A 20,804-nucleotide genomic window follows, 5' to 3' on the forward strand; every position below is an offset into this window, starting at 1 on the left:
TTACATGTGTATGCCATTGCACCCAGTTATCTGGATAATTTGAACTTTTCCTAAAAATAAACATTTCAGTCACCAACAACAGGGCATCACCTTAGGAATGCACAGTCATGGCAGATGGAGAATCAGTCATTGTGGGAAGTGAAACGGAGATGCAAGCAGCAACGGAACTGATACAGCCATGTCTGACTCCACTGGGCAACCTTTTAAAAAGTAAGCATTTCATCAGCTGCTGGAAGACTCTGCATAGTGGCTAGCAGCACTACTTGGTGGAAATTAAAAATACTAAAACTAAGATGCATTTTCTGTGGTTTCACACACTGGAGGAAGCACACATGGAATGCTGAGTCAAAAGCAAATGTGCAGACTCATAGCTGACTAGGGGACTGTGGGATGCATTTTGATGCTTCAGAATTTAAGACTGAAGACCCCATTCATGCTTTTAAAGGTTGGGTCCTTTCTTGACTCACAATGTCATCTACAGAGTAGATGTTCAGAAATTCTAGTAGAATAAAATCCTCTTTGATACTTTTCTTGATTTTTTTCAGTATCTTGGTTTAGTTACCATAGCATACACACATTGAGGGATATGAACAATCTTAAAGTGCTTCAACATTCACTCCAATAATAAAGCAAGTTACAAACTGTTAATAAAGAAGTAATTATGATTGTTCTCATCCCTAGTAACCAAGAGAACCTTCTCAAGGGTCAGATTATTTCAGCTACCTCTTGGATGCCCCTGAGGCCTCTCCATAAACTTTGAGCACTCATTATCATGTTCGGTAATAAGGCCTATCTATGGGATTGCCAAGAAGAAATGTATAGTAAAGTCTCTAAACCATGAAGTACTATTATTGTATTAACTCTTGGAGGAATTTGTGCCCTATTTACTGACAGTTGCCATGCCCTAGTGAACAGGCAGCTGGGTATGTACATATTCAATGGAGCAAAGGCAGACGCTGCCCAAACTCATCTCCAGCAGTTTGCTAGTGGATAAGAAAGCACAGCAGTACTGTAGGCTATGTTAATAGCCTACAATGAGAGATGAAGAACCCACTGTGTTCTAAAATGTGCACAGAGGAGCAGAGGCCAGCAGAGGGAGAATAACAAGGAAGACACAGGGACCAGGATCCCACTTTCCAAGAGAGGACCATGGGCAGTACTATGAGCAGCCTGAAGCCATCTCCAGGCCATCATGAAGCTTAACAGCACTCCTACGTCAGTGCACTGAGTCACTCGTGCTCCCACATCATGAAATACCCTTTCTCAGTTCCAGTTGAGTTTGTGTGGGTTCGTTACTTCCTTCTAAAGAGCTCGAGTACGAGTTACACCAGCCCAATCTAGTTCTTAGGCCTCTAAGTAAAATACTAAGTGTAAGTTCTCTTGGGAAACTTTTGAGATCCTCATCTTCTATCTGCAGGGATTCTCATCTCACCCCAAAAGGAGCTGGACTACATAAGGGCTTTGTAGTATGCTTCATGACCCCCCTTCATTCTATGCAGGACCTCAATACACCGAACCAAAGGCAAGTAAGCTGCTCAGATTGGAGCAGGGGCATGGATCTGGCTTAGGGCCTCCAGATAATGCAGTATTTCCAGGGAATACTGATGAAAACTCAGGGCAGAGGGTCTCTAGACCAGTTGTCTCTTACTGGCCTTGGCCTGAACCCACAGCTCCCTGGAGGAAGGCAAAGGCTTCCAGTTCTGGATGCAGGCACCAGCCAAGGTAAGTAACTGTGTCATCCCAGAGTGCACCTCTACCACCTCTGAATCAGCAGGCCCCGAAGATGGAATAAACAAACAACTTTTCACTTTGAGAGAATAGCTTAAAGAGGAAGTGAACAGGCAGCCGACAGATATGGAGAGGCCCTGTGTTGGCCCAGGCACTGTGGCCTGAGGCCCCCACAGCTCAGCTGGGCTTCCTTTTGGGGTTAACCATGGTCTTTATTTGACCACAAGTGAAAAAAAGAAAAAGAAAGAAAACAGCCATATGGAGACCTAAAGTGGGGCGTAGAGAGGGAATAACTCTTCAAAGCAAACTTCAGAGTTTTAGACATTGCCTGGGGACTCATTAAATGGCATTAATAACTACTACAAATGTTCAGACTTTACATATACCTGAATGATTATATGACCTACCAATACTTTAGTCTGAAGACTATCTTCTTTTGTCTTAGACCTTGTGAGTAGCATCTTCAGACTTTGCCTAACAACTCTTGACAACTTGTGATTCAATTAGTCTAGCAGACTTGCCAGAAGATTTTAAAATGAACTAATCATAATTCTGATAGTTTTTTAAAAAATTACAAAATAAGCTGCTTTGTGAAACACATTGACAGAAAAATATTAATCTCAATGATTAATATTTATTATTAATGATGATGATGAGTATTATTGATAATGCCTAATATTATTAAAATGGTTACCTGAGACTGTGTTAAACACTGTAAGCATCATTTTGTTTAACCCTCACAATAATAGTTGATGAAAATATTGTAATTAGTACAAGAGGTGCTGATGCTATTGGTCTAGGAATACACATTCAGAATCAGTCCTTTAGTGTCTACATTCTTTCTTTTATTCTACTCCCATTAGTCACTGAGCTTTTTTTTTTTTTAATTGGTTCTTTTTAGTTATATATGACAGCAGAATCCATTTTAATATAATTATACAAACATGGAATATATCTTATTCTAAGTACAGTCCCATTCTTATGGATGTACATGGTAGTGGGATTGAGCCTTCTGATGCAGGTGATCCTGACCATGCATCATAGGAGAAGTGTGTGGCCCTAGTATCATCTATTAGACCTGATCCACAGGCTGAGCATTACCACCATCCAAGATAATTAGGTTCAATGCTGGTGACCCTGTGAAGCTTTACTTTCTTCTAGACAAAAGTTAACCGAAAGCCACACAACTCAGCTATTCACAGCCCAAAATGAATTTCCAAACTATGCAGTTATTTATTTTTAAGTCTACTTTCTTAGCAGCAACAACATTTTAAGGATAATTTATAGCACCAAAACAGATAAACAAAATTATTTTGGTTGGACTCCTGGTCTTGAAAAAATATCCTAGTAACCGTGATACATAACTAAATAACCTGAACATCTTTACACTAAGCAAAAGCAAAAAGACTTTTATGTCTTCAGCTACTAGTGGCTTTAAAAAGACCTTAAAGGGAGCATGTTGATACTTTCTGATAATTCTGTGCTAAGATGAACAATTATCCTAGAAATGAGTTAACATTAACCCTAATTAATTAGCCCTATTTAACAGATAGGTACAAAAACTAAGACTTAATTCACTTCCCAGTGCAAAGTCAATATTAAGACCCCAATTTCAACCTAGGCCTTTCTTCCTCCAAAGTCCAAATTCTTTCCACTACAGCATATGCAAAAGAATTTCTCAAATAATAATTTTCAGTATAATGAAAATGTCAAGCTAGATACTAGGCTGTAGAGATCCCTAATTCAACACCTCATTTAACTGATAACTATAGTAACAATCTCCAAAGATGGGCACCAACAATTCTTCCCCTCCTTAGGTTTTGCACACTGCTCCTCCCATCAAGAGAGAGAACCTATTTCCTCTTCTGGGCACTGTGATGTGCTGATCAGTTGAACATGGTAGAAGGAATAGTTTGCCAGTTACAGAGGTGACCTTAGGAAGCCCAACATCTTCCTCTTGCATGTTCTCTGGGAAAGCCACTGCCATGCTGTAAGGGAGCTCAAGCTAGACTATTGAATGATGAGATACTTTGGGAAGAGAAAAGAGGTGTCATGGAGAAGAGCTGAACATGTGAGTGAGGTCTTTTCAGGTTTTGCAGCCCAGGTGGCAACTGAATGCATTTAAGTAAGTGACCCCAGGCAATGCCAAGTAAAGCAGAAAAACTGGCTGGCTGGATCTGCTGACCCACTGTATTGTGAGAAGTTTGAGACTGCTTTGTTACACAGACATTGATAACTAAAACAAAAGAAGCTATCTGACTTGTCTCTAGTCAGGAATCAATAGCAAACGCTAAAATCCAGTGCTCTTGACTTCTAATCCTAGCCACCTGCCATTGTAGCCCACAGTGTAAACTGTCAAACAACCCAACACTGACTGAACTATGACTTTGCCACAGCATCCCATCCAGAAACAGAGAAGAACAAATGTCTGTCCTCATTTAATAATGACTCAGCTATGCAGAATGCATTGGTATGGTACTGCACTAACCTACCACTTTTGGATAAAGACAGACAATCAGCCTGGTCTGTGTCTCTAGTTCCTAACCCAGATCCTTGCATGGCAAAGATAAACAAAAACTTACTAAGTCCTCACATATGAAAAGAATTAGACTAGTCCTCACTCCAAAGAATTATGAGACCAGGAAAAAATAATAAGTCAAAGCCAAGTCCCTCTAATCCTATACAGAATGTCACTATAAAATAATTACTAAGGACTTATAACATGAATAAAATATTATTTTTCTAACAACTTTCACAGAGTTTTATCTTTTACTATTAACTTGATAACCAGAAGAAATTTGAGAAATTCTTTTGCATATGATGAAAGAGATAATGCTGTCATTCTTCTCAGAATTGAAGAAACAGATGCTCAGAGAGGTCACAACAATTCACCCAGTCATCTGACTTGCACAAGTGAAACCAAAATTTGAATTTAGGAACCCTAAGCAAAGCATGATGCTAGTCTCCTGTTCTAGAATCCTTTTTCAAAACCCTGATGATCTAAATTTCAAGAAGTACTATAAAAAATGTAGAGTAATATGAATAGATTATCTCTATAATCTCTATGTCATACAAATGACATCACAGACATACTATTAACATCCCATCTTATGACAACGTTTGTAACCAGTACATAGTAAATATCCCAAGTAATGAGAACTGGGATGCTAGAGCTGGTACATTCCTTACAAGAATCTTTAGGTTGCTATACCTCTGTGGAACAAACAGCACAACATAACCTTCTTTGTTCACACATGTCACACTTACAAACTACATCAAATGTGTGTGAGCATGTGTACGTGTGAGTGAATAGGGTAACTATTTATTAATGAAGTCTCCTAATAGTCTAAAATCAGAAAGTTACTGTCACATGCTATATCACATGTGACAAAATGACGCACACAGAGGCTTAATTTCCTATATTACTTAATCATGGGTAGCCTAAGAAGTTACTACCAAAGAAGTATCTAAAAGGACAGTAAATTAACACTGTGAATTTTTTCATTATTCAGCTAATGACTAGACTACAGCACATCTAGGCTATTTCAGTGGGAAGTCATTTACATGGAACTCTGAAGGACTACAAATTCAAGGGCACTCAATCCCCCCCCCCACTCCTGACTTCCTTAATCACATGTCCCCCAAACTGACATTAAAGATAACAATGAGGAAAACTGAGTGGGAAGAAGGGTAACCGTTACAATGCTATGTCACCAAGGACTTCTTCGCAGTCCCAATGGAACCCTTCTGGTTTTACTGCCAGGACCAGGGCTAGGCTTCCAAAGCTTTTCTAGGACAAAGCGGATTCTTACTCTCAGCCCATCATTTCCAGATTTCTTATTCTGGAAGAGAAGCTCACAAGAGGCCATTTGTGTCACTCAGAAAAGCTTTCCTAGAGACCACTTTCGATAGCTTTGGTTACAGTGACTGTTTTCCAGAGCAACGTTTAGTGGGGAAGCATATACTAGTGAGGAGAACTGAAAGGCAGAAACAATCTACTTACACACGTGCATACCAGGTTAGGGATCCAGGCATGAACACAGCTATTAGACACACACATAGAATTTCATGACAATTTGGGAATGAGCCAGCGATTTAAAAAGTACTTTATTTGCTTGCTGACTTGAATCACAGAATCTGTGGTTACCTTCTAAAACACAGACCAATGATGCCCTCTACAGTCCTCAAAGAGAATCCAAACTATTTATTGAGTCAGCTAATGAGAGAATCTATTTTTCTACTAAGTATTATTTTTACATTAGAGTAATTAATAAAAGGCTATGCTTTGTATAGTGAGTGGAAGAAGTGGTGTCAAGGTCTAACACTAAGGAGTTAATTAAAATAAAACATAATCTTGAAGGAAATATAGAAGCAAATTCTGCATATTAACAGAGGCTGTTTACATCAGAATTTTTTTTTAATTTCAAAATGGGACTGCAGGCTCTCAAGAAAAAACAAATTTAGATGAAATTTTTAATAAAATAAATATACCACAAATTGAACATTACAACCTTCCCTGGCTAAAACTGAAAAGAGACCAGTAAGAAATAACTTTAAGCTCAAGTAACTTCCCTGTTCTTCATGAGGAAAGAAACATCATCTTTGGAACAAGGAAAGAAAGATAACAAGAGAAGCAGGGCACAGATCCTTCTTCTCATGAAATGTGGTTGGAAACATTGTGCAAAAATCACATGTAGGTGATATATATAAACTACTAGAGAATGTGCATAAAACATGACAACATAAGCTGCACATGGCCAAAGGAAAATGAAAGAGTGTAATCAACCTGGGAAAAGTTCAGATTATGAACTTTTGAACCAAGAAAGAAAAGGTGAGAGAAAATCACAGGCCAGATGACTGCAGAAATGATAATGAGTCAATTTCATAGGGATAGGTCAGTCATCTTCCCAGGTTCCAAAATGGAAAACTGGATCAAAGGTAAAGAGGAAGGAGAGAGTAATTATCAGAGTGCCTTATGTCTAGCTGGAGAGTTTAGATTAGACCTGATTAAACAAAGGGAATTACTCCGATCACTTAGCAAGGAAGTAACTTGATGAAAGTGGTGATAGGAAAACACTACCCTGGCACTTGTCTTGATGAACTGGGATGTCAGGACAAGAGACACAGGGTGATTGTCCAGAGATCAGCACAGAAAAACAAACAGAAATGATGATAAAGGTTTGAACTGGCAAGAAAGGAAAGAAAAGGAGCAAATCCAAGATACTTTGCTGAGGATGCATACACTAAATAGATAACTATGACTGTAAGGACATCTTTGGCAGTACCAGGCACTTTCAAAGCAAAAGCCAGTTCAAGTCTTCGTTTGAGGTTTTGAGATCAATTTTGGCAGAAACTTCTTGGAGGCAGGTAGAAAGCTAAGACTGAAAAGTAGAAGCCAGGGCTATTTAAACATTTTTAGTCATCCAAAAGATAAAAAAATAGATGAGTTTATATTTACAGGGAAAACACTAGGGCAAGGAAGTTCAAAAAGTAGGATGTCTGGCCAGAAAGGTAGAGAGAACACTTGGAAAAATAAATTTCAAGTCCAAAAGAGTTTTATTTTAAAGTTATCAGCCCTCAGAGCAAATGCCCTACAGAAAAAGAAGGTACCTAAAAGCTGTAAGTCTGAAGTAGAACTTATTGGTGACTACTGATGAGCTTTGAGGAATTTCAATTCTATCATGCAATCAGTGCACACTTAGTTGAATATGTTTTCCAATATGGGCGATGCAATAGAACAGATAATATACAGCAGAGAAAATAGCAGCCTACATTCATCTTACTATCTGCCATACTCTATGCAAATTTACTGATTTTATATGCCTTTAAAACATAAAACTCTTATATGAAATTAAGGAGGAACTGGACAATCACAAGTTTAAATATTAGGAGAAGAAATACAGAAGTCCTTCTTTCAATTTGTAAAGTTTCACAAAGACAAATGCCCTTGTAAAAATCATTGTCAGGAGGGCTGGGAATGTAGTTCAGAGTGCTTGCCTAGTATGCAGGAGGCCTTGGGTTCATTCCCAGAGTCAACCCCCGCCCCACACCACACATCCCTACTCACCCCTGCCAAATTTCATGTTCCTCATTCAAATTTACTTCTAATAAAGAATACAATTATTTAAATTTTTTATTTATTCTATTAAGGGAATTCAGGTTTTTTTTTAATTTAATAGAAAATCAATACCTACAACTCAACCTATATGAAAATACTTGCATGAATCTTTTTTTCAATGGTATACACAAAATAAATGCATCAATTTTCTAATGAGCTCTGGGGACGCTGTCAGTGCCACATTCCCCTTTAGGTAGACTAAAAACCTAGGACACAGGAATCAAGTGATTCATTGAGGCAAACTGGAAGACAAAAGCCTAGTGGCTGCCCCCCCCCCCCCCTTTCTATTCAAGAGTTTCTTTCTCTGGAAATTTAAAGCACTGTTCTTCACGTTTACTTTTACTATAACAGGGAAATTACTGTCAATTCTTGGACATATTTCTCTTTTTGTGGTGTTCTAAGGAATGCAAAAAATAAGGTTAACAGCAATTCTGAGTAGAACATTAAACTATAATTGCTGCAAAGGAGTGGAAAGAAAAACAGATAATAAAGATGCAAAGTGTTAAAAAAAAAGTAAAATTTTTCCTTTCCTCCTAAACATTAATAAAACGTTAGACTTCTTTAGATTTAAAAAATGGCTCAGGCTTCCTACCCCCACCCCCAGCTTCCACATAAAAAGTGGACAACTGTCAACAGCAAAAGTAAAAGCTTTCACCCTTCTGAAATGGGTGGGAAGCAGAGGAGAGGGGTCATTATACATTCCCTGTGAAAGACAAAGCCAGATCCACATTCCAGGGAAATCTGGCTGGTCCAAGTTTTTCCTTAAATACAGATTGGCCTGCCTGTCACTAAGCCAGGCTCTGTAATCTTCCCAGGCTGCCATTGCTAGGGAAGCCAGGAATCCCTTCTAATTAATCAAGCCCTCCCAACAAAAATTTTCCCACCCACCCACGATAAAATGAGTTGAGGGGGAGGGGAAGTAGCTAAGCAATCTTTGTGGCCAAAAGAATTCTAGACTTTGGTGTAATACCAAACTAATCCAAGAAAACAGATGCAGGAAGCAGAGAAAGTGATCTACAGAGACAATAAGATAGGAAATTTTCACAGTACTGCTGAGTTAGAACCCAAACTAAAAATCTGAATCTTAAGATGTAATGAATATTGGGAGTGAGCCCTGACAACATTCTATACTTTTTAAATGCCTCTAAAGTCAGGGACAGACCTATAAAATTTCCTGAGATAAATGTATATTATCTGACTTATTAACAGTAATTTCTTAGTCAGATTTTTCAGATTTTCTTTCTACCAAAGTTTTATATTTTGGTCAGTAAATATTCATGATTAATACCGTATGTGTCCATGTCTATTTCTCTTTTCCAGTTGCAAAGGAAATATCCTTGTCTCAGCCTTGCTAATTTACCTGACCCTTATGGGCATTTTAACCCAACGTAACATCATTGAATGCTTACTCTGAAATGTGCAAGGAGTTATATATAGCTCAGTGGCACAATGTTGCCTAACATGTATGATGCCCTGGGTTCGATTTCAAGCATGGCAAAAAAAAGATTGAAAAAAAAAAAGTTTGTGCTATCCAACTACAGCTGCTACTAGCCACTTTGCCTACTAAGCATTTGAAATACAATTAAAAGGAACTGAGCCTCTCAGAGATGTCTGTGTGTGTGTGTGTGTACACACACACACACATACACATACATGTATTATATATGAAGGATATGGAAAATAAATCCAAGGACATTTCCCCTATGCTTTTATCATTTAAAATCCAAGGCCTCAGCCAGAGCAAGGAACACAAAGGAACTCCACCCGACTGGCACTTGAGCCCCCAACCTAATGGGTCACCTAATGCCAATATAATAAGCCCCAGGAAATTCTCTATTTACATTCCTGTCCCACCCTAATGGGTCACTAGGACCCCAACACAATGGACCCCTGGAATTGCCTTCCTGTTCCATCCTATACAAAGCCTATATAACCTAGGCCCTTGCTGCAGTCCCATTTTCTGCACCCAAAATGAGCCATGCCAGAGTTCCACCAATTGACTCCACAGATCCGATCCGATGTTTGCTTCCCTCCACCCACCTTCATCAAGTATATGTCATTTGTCCTAACAATAAATACATACCTATAGGTATGATTATATACATAAATCAATGTGTGTGTGTGTGTGTGTGTGTGTGTATTTCAGACTTTACAGGTAATCACATCTTTTTTGCAATCATTCAACTCTGCCTCTGTGCATGAAAGTATTCAGAGACAATACATCAGCAAACAAGAGTGGCTGTGGGCCAATAATACTTTATTTACAAATACAAGCAGCTGTCATGGGAACTGTAATTTGCAAACCTCATCTGGTCTAGACCTTTCCCTTACCCTAGAACTTTATAATTTTGGAAATTTAACAATATTGTCAGTAAAGAAAGGGGAATACTGGAAGGAAAGAGGGGAGGGGAAGATGAAGTACTGGGGACTGAAAAGAAGCAAATTATATTCCATACATGTATGATTATGCCAAAATGAACCCCATTTTAATGTATAACTGTAATATATTAATAAAAACATCTAAAAATTGAGATGGGTACAAACTTTGAGAAGAGGAGTGCTATGGAAATCTGTAGAAACACATGCCTAATACTACCACTTCTTTCAACTGAGACAAATCTCTAAAGTATAAGACATACCCCTGCCAGATGTCAAGAAACCCTGAAAGCTGCAAATCCCAAGGACTCTTATCTCAAGCACTGCTGCCTTTTCCTGGAAATTTAGGAGGCAGTTATAGGAAGGAGTTCAAGGCTATACATACAGCAGTTGAAAAGACAGAGACCAGGAGAAAGAAGACTTACATGCAAGAAGGTCAGGAGAATCTTTCTTCATTTGATAAAGCTTAAATTGTTCTCATGGAAAATTAATACTAGTCCAGGGATGTATTAGAATAAGCAACCCAGATGCCAGTGGCAAAATAGTTGGAATTCATCAGTTACTCTGTTACTTTGGAAACCATGCTCTGGGTTTTATTTTATTAAATATTCAAGTATTTTTCAACCCAGATTAGTTGAAAATAGATACATCCATATAAAATTCTGCACATATTAATTCCTTTAAAATTGTATCCACTTAAAATTTATTTTAAAGTATAGACAGATTGTATCAAAAACAGGCCCCAACAGACACCACTACTACTTGTACTAGAGGCAACTACACTGAAAACTAAGCTATGTGATATGGTATTTTCCACATTTCTACATACCGTGTTTGCACTACAACTTCTTGTCATTGCAGTTTTATATGTAATCTATGAAAAATGAGGACTTCAACACTTACAACCATCATCCCACAAATCTCTTGCCCCAACCTTCCAAACCCTGGAGTTCACAATATTATGAAACATTAACTGTTGTTAAAAGCCAAGCCATGTAGTGTACTATGCTTACTTTCCTATCTTGCACAATCTTTTGTTTACTTAGAGTGTTAAAATAGTTGCATCATTTTTTTTCTTTTTCCTTTTTTTTTTTTTGGGGGGGGGGGGGTTCCTATATTCAAATGACTAAATCTTCCTAGGCTCTCCAACAGGCCTGAAAAAAAGAAAAACGTCTCTTCCTTAACTACAAGAGGTATTTTATTCAATTCACTTTTTGTGGAAGACATTCTTTCATAGAACCTAATCAGAATGGTACTGTCTAGGCTTGACAAAGCAGTGACCATCATGGGATTTGCTTCAGTCCTCACCTGTTGAATTCTCTATTTCATGGGTCCCACTTGATTCTTTCTGTTTACTCTGCCATATTTGAAGACTACATCCTTTCTAAAATAAAGCATATGATGGAAATTTTCAAAACCTTTGCATTTCTGAAAATGTCTCTATTCCATCATAACATAATAAAAACTGGGCTGCAAACTGAATTGTGTTGGAAACCATTTTTCTTGGTATTCTTTTAGTGTTCAAGGTTGGTACTATTTCCTATCTATTGCAGTTGAGCAGGCTGTTCTAATTCTCAATTCTCTGTGATTTTTTTTGTCTTTTCATCTCTAAATTCTCAGTGTCCTTAAATTTTAGATGATGTGTCTTAGCACACTCTTTTTTGTTGACTTTGTTGGGTACTTGCTCATAATCCTCTCAAACAGGAACTTTGTGTCCTTCATTTCTGATCAATTTTATTGTTGTTGTTTTTTTTTTTTCCATACTGCTCCTCTCTACTATTTTCTTTCTAGAAGTTCCATTTTTCAAATTAAGTAAGACTGAACCTCTAATTTTCTTTTTTCTCTGTTTTTTAAAATCTGTTATCTTTCATTCTACTTTTTTGAGCAGTATTCCTTGATGGTCTCATCATATTTTATTGAATTTTTATTTCTATCATGTTTGAAACTGGTAAGAGCTCTTTCTTATTCTCATTTATTTCTTTTGTTCATACCAATGATCTTGTTTCACAGTTATAATAGCTTCTTTTCTGCTCTGGGAACACAAATAAGTGTAAAATCTTCCTTTCTGAGCTTCTAAATTTGTTCATTCATTTTATTCTCTGTCCCTCATATTTCAAGTTTTTCTTAAACCTGTGCTGAAACTCTTGCCCATTCACAATTAAAACAGTGGAATGATAGTTGGAAGTTTTGTGCCCCTGGGTAGGACTTACTGACTGATAGGATTTGGGAACCTAGTAGCAACTCAGGTTTGGTTGATGATCTCAAATATAGGCTATATTAATATTAGACAAGCAAACTTTAGACTAAAAAGTATTACTAGAGATAAAAAGGCATAAAATATATCATAATTATTAAATATTTAATTTAGTAGCTAAGGTAGTTATAAATTTGTGCATTTCTATTAATACAGTCTTAAAATATACAAAGCAAAACCAATAAAACTAAAAGTAGAAAATACATAAATTTAAAATCATAACTGAAGATTTTAATACATCTCTCTCATCTGATTGAACAGGTAGACAAAAATACTAGTAAATATATAGAAGATTTATGCAATACAATTAGCAACTCTATCCATCTATGTATATAACAATCACTGTAACTGACAACCATCACATTTTTCAAATTCTTACAGAACATTTACCAAAACAGACAGAGGAACTTTATTAAACACCAATAAAAAAAAATGATTACTAGAAAATTCTCAAATAGTTAGAAAATAAAAGGAAATACACTTTACCAATAGAGCAAAAATAAAATCACAATGAAAATTAAATTATTTTGATTTAAATAACAAAATTCCTACCTAAACTGCACCCCTATCAAAACATGAAGGATACAATTAAAGTAGGAAATGCTTAAAAGACATTTATAGCCTTAAGTACATATATTGGGGAAGGGGAGGCTTGGTTTCAATGACTTAAGGTTCTACATTAAAAAGGTAGAAAAAGAAAAGTAAATTGACCCAAGCAAGGAAATAATAAAGACAGAAACTGATGAAATACAAAACAAGTATTCTACGTATTTGTTTTCAAAGCCAGAAATATTCAAATATTCACAGCCAGAAATTGGCTCTCTGAAAAATTAATAAGGCCCTAAGAGTACTTAACAATAAGTACCCTTGGAAGGTACAAACCTGACTATCAGGATATTTAGAACAAGGACATAAGAGCCAGGAAGGGGGAGTGACTGGTATTCTAGTGTCTCAGAGGCACAAAAGAGAAAGAGGCTGGGGAAGAAGCCCACTTCAGTTAAGCCTGAAGATGTGAAGAACTTCAACTTGTAGTTCTTTAGGACATAATACAACAATTGGTATGTAAATAAGTACTCCTTTTATACATATCCTCATATAATACTCTCTGGTGCATATGGATAAATAGGGTCCATCATTGAAATCATAGATTTCTTGGGAGAGGAGTTATTCAATAGAGCTTCTTATTTCATCCCTTGAGAAATGGTTACCCTCTTGAAAATACAACTTCAAGAGTTTCTTTTCGCCAATAAACAAAAGCAATATGGAAATTTAGCATTCATCCAGGACCTTAGGTGGAGAATGAACAGCAAGAAAGTGAGGGAATGTAGGCAAAATACAAAAAACCCCACCAGCTTATACCCTACCCTATTGTGGATTTTAAATTAATACCACCTATAAGGTGGAAGAATCCCAAGTCATGAAATTAATATAATGCCTGGTCTAAAACCACTGAAATGCCAATGGCTCCAGCAGAAGTAAACTTGAAACTATTCAACGGCTCTGCAGAACTCATAGGGCTTTCCACCTGTGTGTGTGTGTGTGTGTGTGTGTGTGTGTGTAGGGTATCACTGAAAATGAATGCACAATCATAAATTACAAACACATGAACAATCCAGCAATTTCAATGAACAATTTATCCTACATCTAGTAAATAATAGTAGAAATAACAGAACTAATCTAAAAGAGACTATAAAATAAATTTAATATTACCATAAAGATAAAAGGAGAAAATGAAAACATACTGAAAGAAACCAGATAAGTATGTATAAAAAGAGCTGGTAGAATATGAATTATTAAAAATAACCAAATATAAATTTTTCAGATAAAATATAGTCACTAAAAACAAACAAGTTAACGATCATATTAAATACAGTTAAAAAAGAGTTTAATGAACTACAGGAGGTCTGAATGCAACATAAAGGGAAGAAAAAAAGGAAAGGGCAATAGCCATACAACACTCACACAAGCCTACTGGGACAGCATGAATTGGGGTGAAGGCATGTGGTGGCAGCACCAGCGGCAGGTATGTAGGTACCCTGATGCCTTTGACATTCTCAGGCAGCACGAAGCTATCTGGCAAGACTGTATGTGAGTGAGAAAGGGATCCTAATTCTTGGGTCATGATGCTTTTAAGTGACATGATTAGGAAAGAAGTACACCCCTGCCTGTGTGATCAGTGGCAGGGATATAATCACAATGTGATGTGTAGAATCTTCAATCTAATAGGTCAGAAATTTGTGCCTATTGTTACCCTGTGAGCTTAATACTATTGGCTGAGGTAGCTCCCCTGCCTGCCATGATCTGGAAGATGACTCCCAGACTTGCAGATATGGCTACAAGATAGGGTTAATATAGTGGTACACTCTTCCATGTCAATATATGTCTTAGAAAACAAGACTCATTTCTGACATAACAAGGACCTGGGCAGGATGGGGACAAGCTTTGCAAGAAGCCCAGTCCATTTCTGAGCACATGGCTTACAGAGACTCAAACTTGAACTTAATTTCACTCTTAACACAGCACTTAAGGAATAGTCACGTGGCATTATCCGACAAAGTTAGAATAAAAGTTCTGAAAAAAGAACATATTCATGAGAAACAATCCATGAAGAAAAAAATGGTAGAGAATTTTTCAAAATTACAGACTTAAGTCCTCAAATTGAAAATGCATATTACATTCGAAAACAGATAAATAAAAACAAGTCTATGCCTAGAAATTTCAAAATGAAAATGTGGTACATCAAAGACAGAAATATAAATTTAAGAGCAACCAGAAAGAAAAGACAAATAACCAAAAAAGAAATGACATTATGCCAACATGAGACTTCTGTGGTGACTAGTCTCCATAGATGCGGCCCAGTGATTCTCCACTTCCCTATGAGCAGAGAACACAATGCTTCTCTCTTCAGGAATTCCAGCTGCCCTTGACTCTGGACTAGCCTCTATTCTGACCAGCAGAATGCAACAGAGGTGACAGCTGAGACTTCTGAGTCTAGGCCTTTGGAGGGTGAATTACACTTTTTTGTTCTTGCAACTTGTTTGTTACTGCAAGATTCACAACACCATGCTAGGAGAAGCCAAAACCACACAAAGTAGCCATGTGGATGAGAAGAATCAACAGACCCAGGTAAGATTCTAACCACAGCCAGCACCACCTGCCAGGCATGTGAACATGACATCTTTGAAGTTCCACTAAATCAATTCTCTAGATAACTGCAGTCCCAACCAACATCAAAAGGAGAAACCACCCAACTGAGGCCAGGCAACTTGCACAATTATGACAGATAGCATTATGGCTGATGTTTTAAACCACTAAGTTTCATGTAATTTTTAAACATGAGTAGAAAATGAAAGCATTTCTCAGTAGCAATAGCAGGTATCAGAAGATGATGAAAAAATATCTTTTAAATGCTGAGGAAAAACTAAAGCTCAACACAGAATTCCAAAATCAACTCGATATCTTTTTAGAGTAAGATCAGAATACATTTTTAGACAAACAGTGGAAGTTCCTCATTAATTCATCCTTGTAGAAAGAAATACTACTGAAGGACATGTGATTTATAAATATGTTAGTAAATCTGAATAAACACTGACTTGGTTAAAAATAAGATAAACTTACAATATTAAAAAGTTTCTTATTTGTAAACTAACAATTATAATTTACATTTTGAGATTTTACACTGGTACTTAAGATAACATTAGCATGCAGAAAATGATCTAAAGAACAGCCAACATGTATGGAAGCATCCTTAAGAGCATACACTGACAATTTATCAAATTTTCACCTCTTTTTCCCCACACATAATCCTCCCATCCTTCCACACCTGAGAAGGTCTCACTCCCAGTCATCAGGAGATTAGAAAAGGGATATTTTTAAAAGAGGAAAATGAAAGAGGACACCAAAACAAGAGAACTCTCCTGACAGAGAGACAAAAGAACTCTCCTGGATCCAGAAACAGCATCTGTTGCCTGATTATCTTATTCTGACATTTTATGTGCTTTGTCACAATCAGAAATCATGTTATGGACATGAAATATGAAGGATGAAGTTATGACAAAAAAAGCATCTTACACAAAAAACTTGAAGCAAAGAACTCCTTGTAACTATATGAACTATTAATTTTCTCCTCCTATCTCATTGTTAAAATACAAATTTTAATGTACTTAAAATTTTCAGAGTCCCAAATGTAAAGAAAAGAAATAACACTCAATTTTCAATTAACACACTCATCTTAGAAAGTGATCAATTATTTTAAAGAAGGCTTATATCAAGCAATACTTACTTTAACAGCAAATTTCTTAGATGCCATGGCTTACAGATTCTCCACAGCAATTATAGGGCCTTTAAGAGAAGAGAAAAGAAACTCATAATTACATAAGCTTTCTTTTTATTTGAACATATTATAAGAAAAACTGACTGAATAAATAAAACATCATACATGTTTGTAAAATGAATATTCTCTTATAAATGTCCTTAACCAAAATGCTATGTTGAATTAGTAACTTAAAAACTGCTCACAAAGAAAAGCACAAACCTAGGTAGCCTCCATGGAGTAAACTACCAAGTGGTTAAAGAAATAATTTTGAACCTTTAAAAGGTTTAATTTTATTAAAAAATAGAATTCTATTAAAAAATTATTTTAAAAAATAGAATCATGAGGAAAACTCCTCAATTCAAATTGGTACAAGAGACTAGTCTTGTACCAATACCACACCAGATAAAGATGTAAGAAAACTACATTAATATCCCTTATAAGACACAAAAATCCTCAACAAATATTAATAAGCCAACATAAAAAAAAACATATAAAAAAGATTAGACCCTAAGAACAAATTGGATTTAACCGAGGAATGAAAGGATGTTTTGATACGTGTAATTAAACACATTATATATTTATGGAATAAAGGGGGTAAATGCACATGATCATCTCAAACACAAAATAATTATAAACAACAAAACCCAAAACACTATTTAAAAAAAATTTTTTTAAGTACTGGGGATTGAACCCAAGGGTACTCTACTATTGAGTACATTTCCAGCTCTTTTTATTTTTTGTTTTGAGATGGGGGTCTTGCTAAATTGCCCAAGCTGACCTTGAACTTGCAATCCTCTTGTCTCAGTCTCCAGAGTTGTGGGATTTCAGGCATGTACCACTGCAATGGACTCCAAAACACTCTTTTCATTTAAACACAAACACTCACACACAATAGGAATACAAGGGTATTCTGCATCCTGATTAAAGACATCTATGAAAAACCCACAGCTAAAATCATACTTAATGATAAATGACTAAATGTTTTCTCCCCTTAAGATGAGGCAAGACAAAAATATCTGTGCTCTTGCCATTTTTATCCAACACTGTACTAGGGTTCTGGCCAAGGAAATCAGGCAAGAAAGAGAAATAAAGGGCACCCAAGTTAGGAAGAAAGAGATAAACCTATTTTATTTCCAAATAACATGTTCTTATATATAGAAAACATCAATGAACTATTAAAAAACTATTAGAATTAATAAATTCAGGAAGGTATAAGATGATATCTCATAGTGGTTTCCATTTGCATTTCTTTGGTGGGTAATGATGAGAAGCATCTTTTCATGTATTTATCTGCCAGTTTTATATTTTCTTATTCTTTTTGGCTTGAAGTATGAAAGCTTTTAATTTCAATGAAATCCAATTTACTATTTTTTTATTGGTCATATGTGCTTTGGTATCATATCTAAGAAACTATTGTCTAATGCAAGGTCACACAATTTATACCTAAGTTTTCTTGTTTAGTTTTAGGTTTCTATTTTATTTTGAGTTAATTTTTGTATGTAGTGTGATATAAGAGACCAGGTTTATTATTTTGCACGTGATATCCACTTTTCCTAGCACCATTTATTGAATTTCCACTTCAAATTGTATTCACACTCTTGCTGAAAATCAGTTGTTTAAAATCAGTTGTCAATAAATGAGATGCCATTTTTGGAGTCTTGATTTTATTCCATTGTTCTGAATGTCTATTCTTATGCTAGTGCCACATCGTTTTGATTGCTTTAGCTTTGTGTTAAGTTTTTAAAAAGAGAAAGCGTGAGTCTTTTTCAGTATTGTTTTGGCTACTCCAGATCCCTTGCATTTCCATATACAATGTAAGATAAGTTTATTAATTTCTATAAAGTCAGCTGGAATTGTGATACAATTGTTCTGAATCTATAAATCAGTTTGGTAAGTATTGCTGCCTTAACAGTATTAAGTTGTTCTAATCCATGAACATGGGATGTTGTCTCATTTCCTTGTCTTTAATTTCTCTCAGTAATTTTTTTGAAGTTTTTCTTTTTTCCTTTTTCAGTACTAGAGATTGAGCTTAGGGACACTTACCGCTAAGTAACCCCAGCCCTTTTTATTTATTTACTTACTTATTTTTGAGACAGGCTTTTGCTAAATGGCCCATGCTGGCCTTGAACTTGTGATTCTCCTGCATCAGCTTCTTGAATAGCTGGAATTTACAGGTATGTGCCACTATGCCCAGCTCCAGTAATGTTTTATGACTTTTGGTATGTAAATATTGTACCTATTTTGCTGTTTTTATTCCTAAGTGATCTTTTTCACGCTGTTGTAAATGGAATTGTTTTCTTAATTTTATTTTAGGATTGTTCCTTGATGGTATATAGAATTACCGGTGAATTTAAAAATATTGATTTTATATCTTTAAAAAGTTAGAGTCGACACATGATCCAAGATTTCCATTTCCACGTATGTACCCAACAAAAGTAAAAATATTATGTCCAATTTACATAGGAATGTTCATAGTAGCATAATTACAATAAACAAATTGAAAACAAACCAAATGTCAATCAATAATGAATGAATAAACAAAATGTGTTATATCTCCACAATCAAATTTTATTTGGCAATAAAAAGGTAAGTACATCCTTTATTGTGTTCTGTCAGAGGCTCTCTGGACTGGAAAACAATAGACATAGTAGAAGGTAGGGCTACCCTACTAAAAGAAAAGTATTCGGAAATATTTACAGAGGGAGACCTTTCCCAGCCCACACGCCACTCTATCCTGCCTAGATACTCCAGATGGGAAACTGAAACCTCCTCATTCAGGAACTGGACTGAACTAAAGGCAGGATCTAAAAATACTGACATCAGGGGTTCCCCAATGAAACAGCCTAGACAGATGGCTCTAAAGTGAAGTCCACAACCACAAGCCCCACACCCATATACAGAAATTCTAGTCATCATTTTCATGTCCCATTCTCTAATACAAATAAACAACCAGTAATCACCTATCATGTAAGGCAAAATATAGTCATTTTCTGCCAAACAAACAGAAAATATTACTTGCTAAAATGGAGACTGTGAAGGAAGAAACATTTTCTTTATGCTATTGTTAAGAAGATTTTTAAAAATGACATAAATGAAGCCAAAAATTACTTTTAAAAAAGAAAACTTGTGGAAAAATGACAAATTAAAAGTATGAAAGCTGAAATTAAAAAAAAATTTACTTGAAGAGTTGGAAGTTCAAGTTGAGTAAATCTCTCAGAAACTTCAACAAAATTGAAAAAGATGAAAAATAAGAGAGTAAATTAAAGTACCAGTATAGGAGGAGTGGCACATAAAATTCAGGATGAAAACAGACCCACATTTGGGCATATCTAAGTGAAATTTTAGGCACTAGGGACAAATCTTACAAATTTGAGGGGTGGGTGGGGACAGAAAGCAGAGAATACAATGGATCAGGTGTCAGAATTGGGTCCAAATTGCCCAAAGCAACTCTGGAAGCTAAAAGCCTATAGAGAAATATCTTCAAGAGTCTAAGAAAATTGTTTCCAAGCTCCAACTGCATTTAAACATAAGAGAAGAAAAAAAAAACATTTTTAGACATGCAAGGTCTTTAAAAATGTTATGTCCCCTGCATCCCTTCTCAGGAAGCTACCAAAGATGTGCTGCACCAAAATGAGGAAATTAACCAAAAAAGAGGAAGATGTAGGAAATATGAAGGCCAAGATAGGAGAAGACTTGAGGAAAACCTAGGATCCTAAAAGGAGATCCCTGCATGAGAGCTGTGGGGACAGGCAGAACCACTAGAACAGGACGTTGCAAGATTCCAGGAGTGGCATATCCTGAAATGTCTGCATAGATGCTGATGAATTTGGGGCAATTAGCAGAGAACATGAATTGGGGTTCCTTAGGAAAGTTCCATGGAAAGCTACATAAATGAGAAATAACTAGGCAACTACTGATCCCAGGATAAACAAGATCCCTGCCAAAAATAGTTAACACACAATTATGACTAGCACTTACAGTCATAATAGCAAATACTGAATCTTGCCCTAAAA

The 20,804-nt window shown here is 36.2% G+C and overlaps 1 protein-coding gene across 2 annotated transcripts in view; it reads right to left on the bottom strand.

The window, feature by feature from the left end:
* Positions 1-20,804, bottom strand: part of Slx4ip (SLX4 interacting protein) — a 203,941-nt gene that overhangs the window by 168,731 nt on the left and 14,406 nt on the right. Inside the window, exon 2 of one of the 2 annotated variants that reach the window (XM_071608727.1) lies at positions 16,759-16,817. In XM_071608727.1, coding sequence (XP_071464828.1) covers positions 16,759-16,785 — 27 coding nt within the window. In that variant the 5' untranslated portion in view covers positions 16,786-16,817. Of the gene's footprint in view, positions 1-16,758; positions 16,820-20,804 lie in introns of those variants that run through there. The other variant, XM_071608728.1, reaches the window with a different exon arrangement.

This window comes from Marmota flaviventris, chromosome 2 (assembly GCF_047511675.1).
Source record: "Marmota flaviventris isolate mMarFla1 chromosome 2, mMarFla1.hap1, whole genome shotgun sequence".
In the NCBI taxonomy this organism is placed as follows: Eukaryota; Metazoa; Chordata; class Mammalia; order Rodentia; family Sciuridae; genus Marmota; species Marmota flaviventris.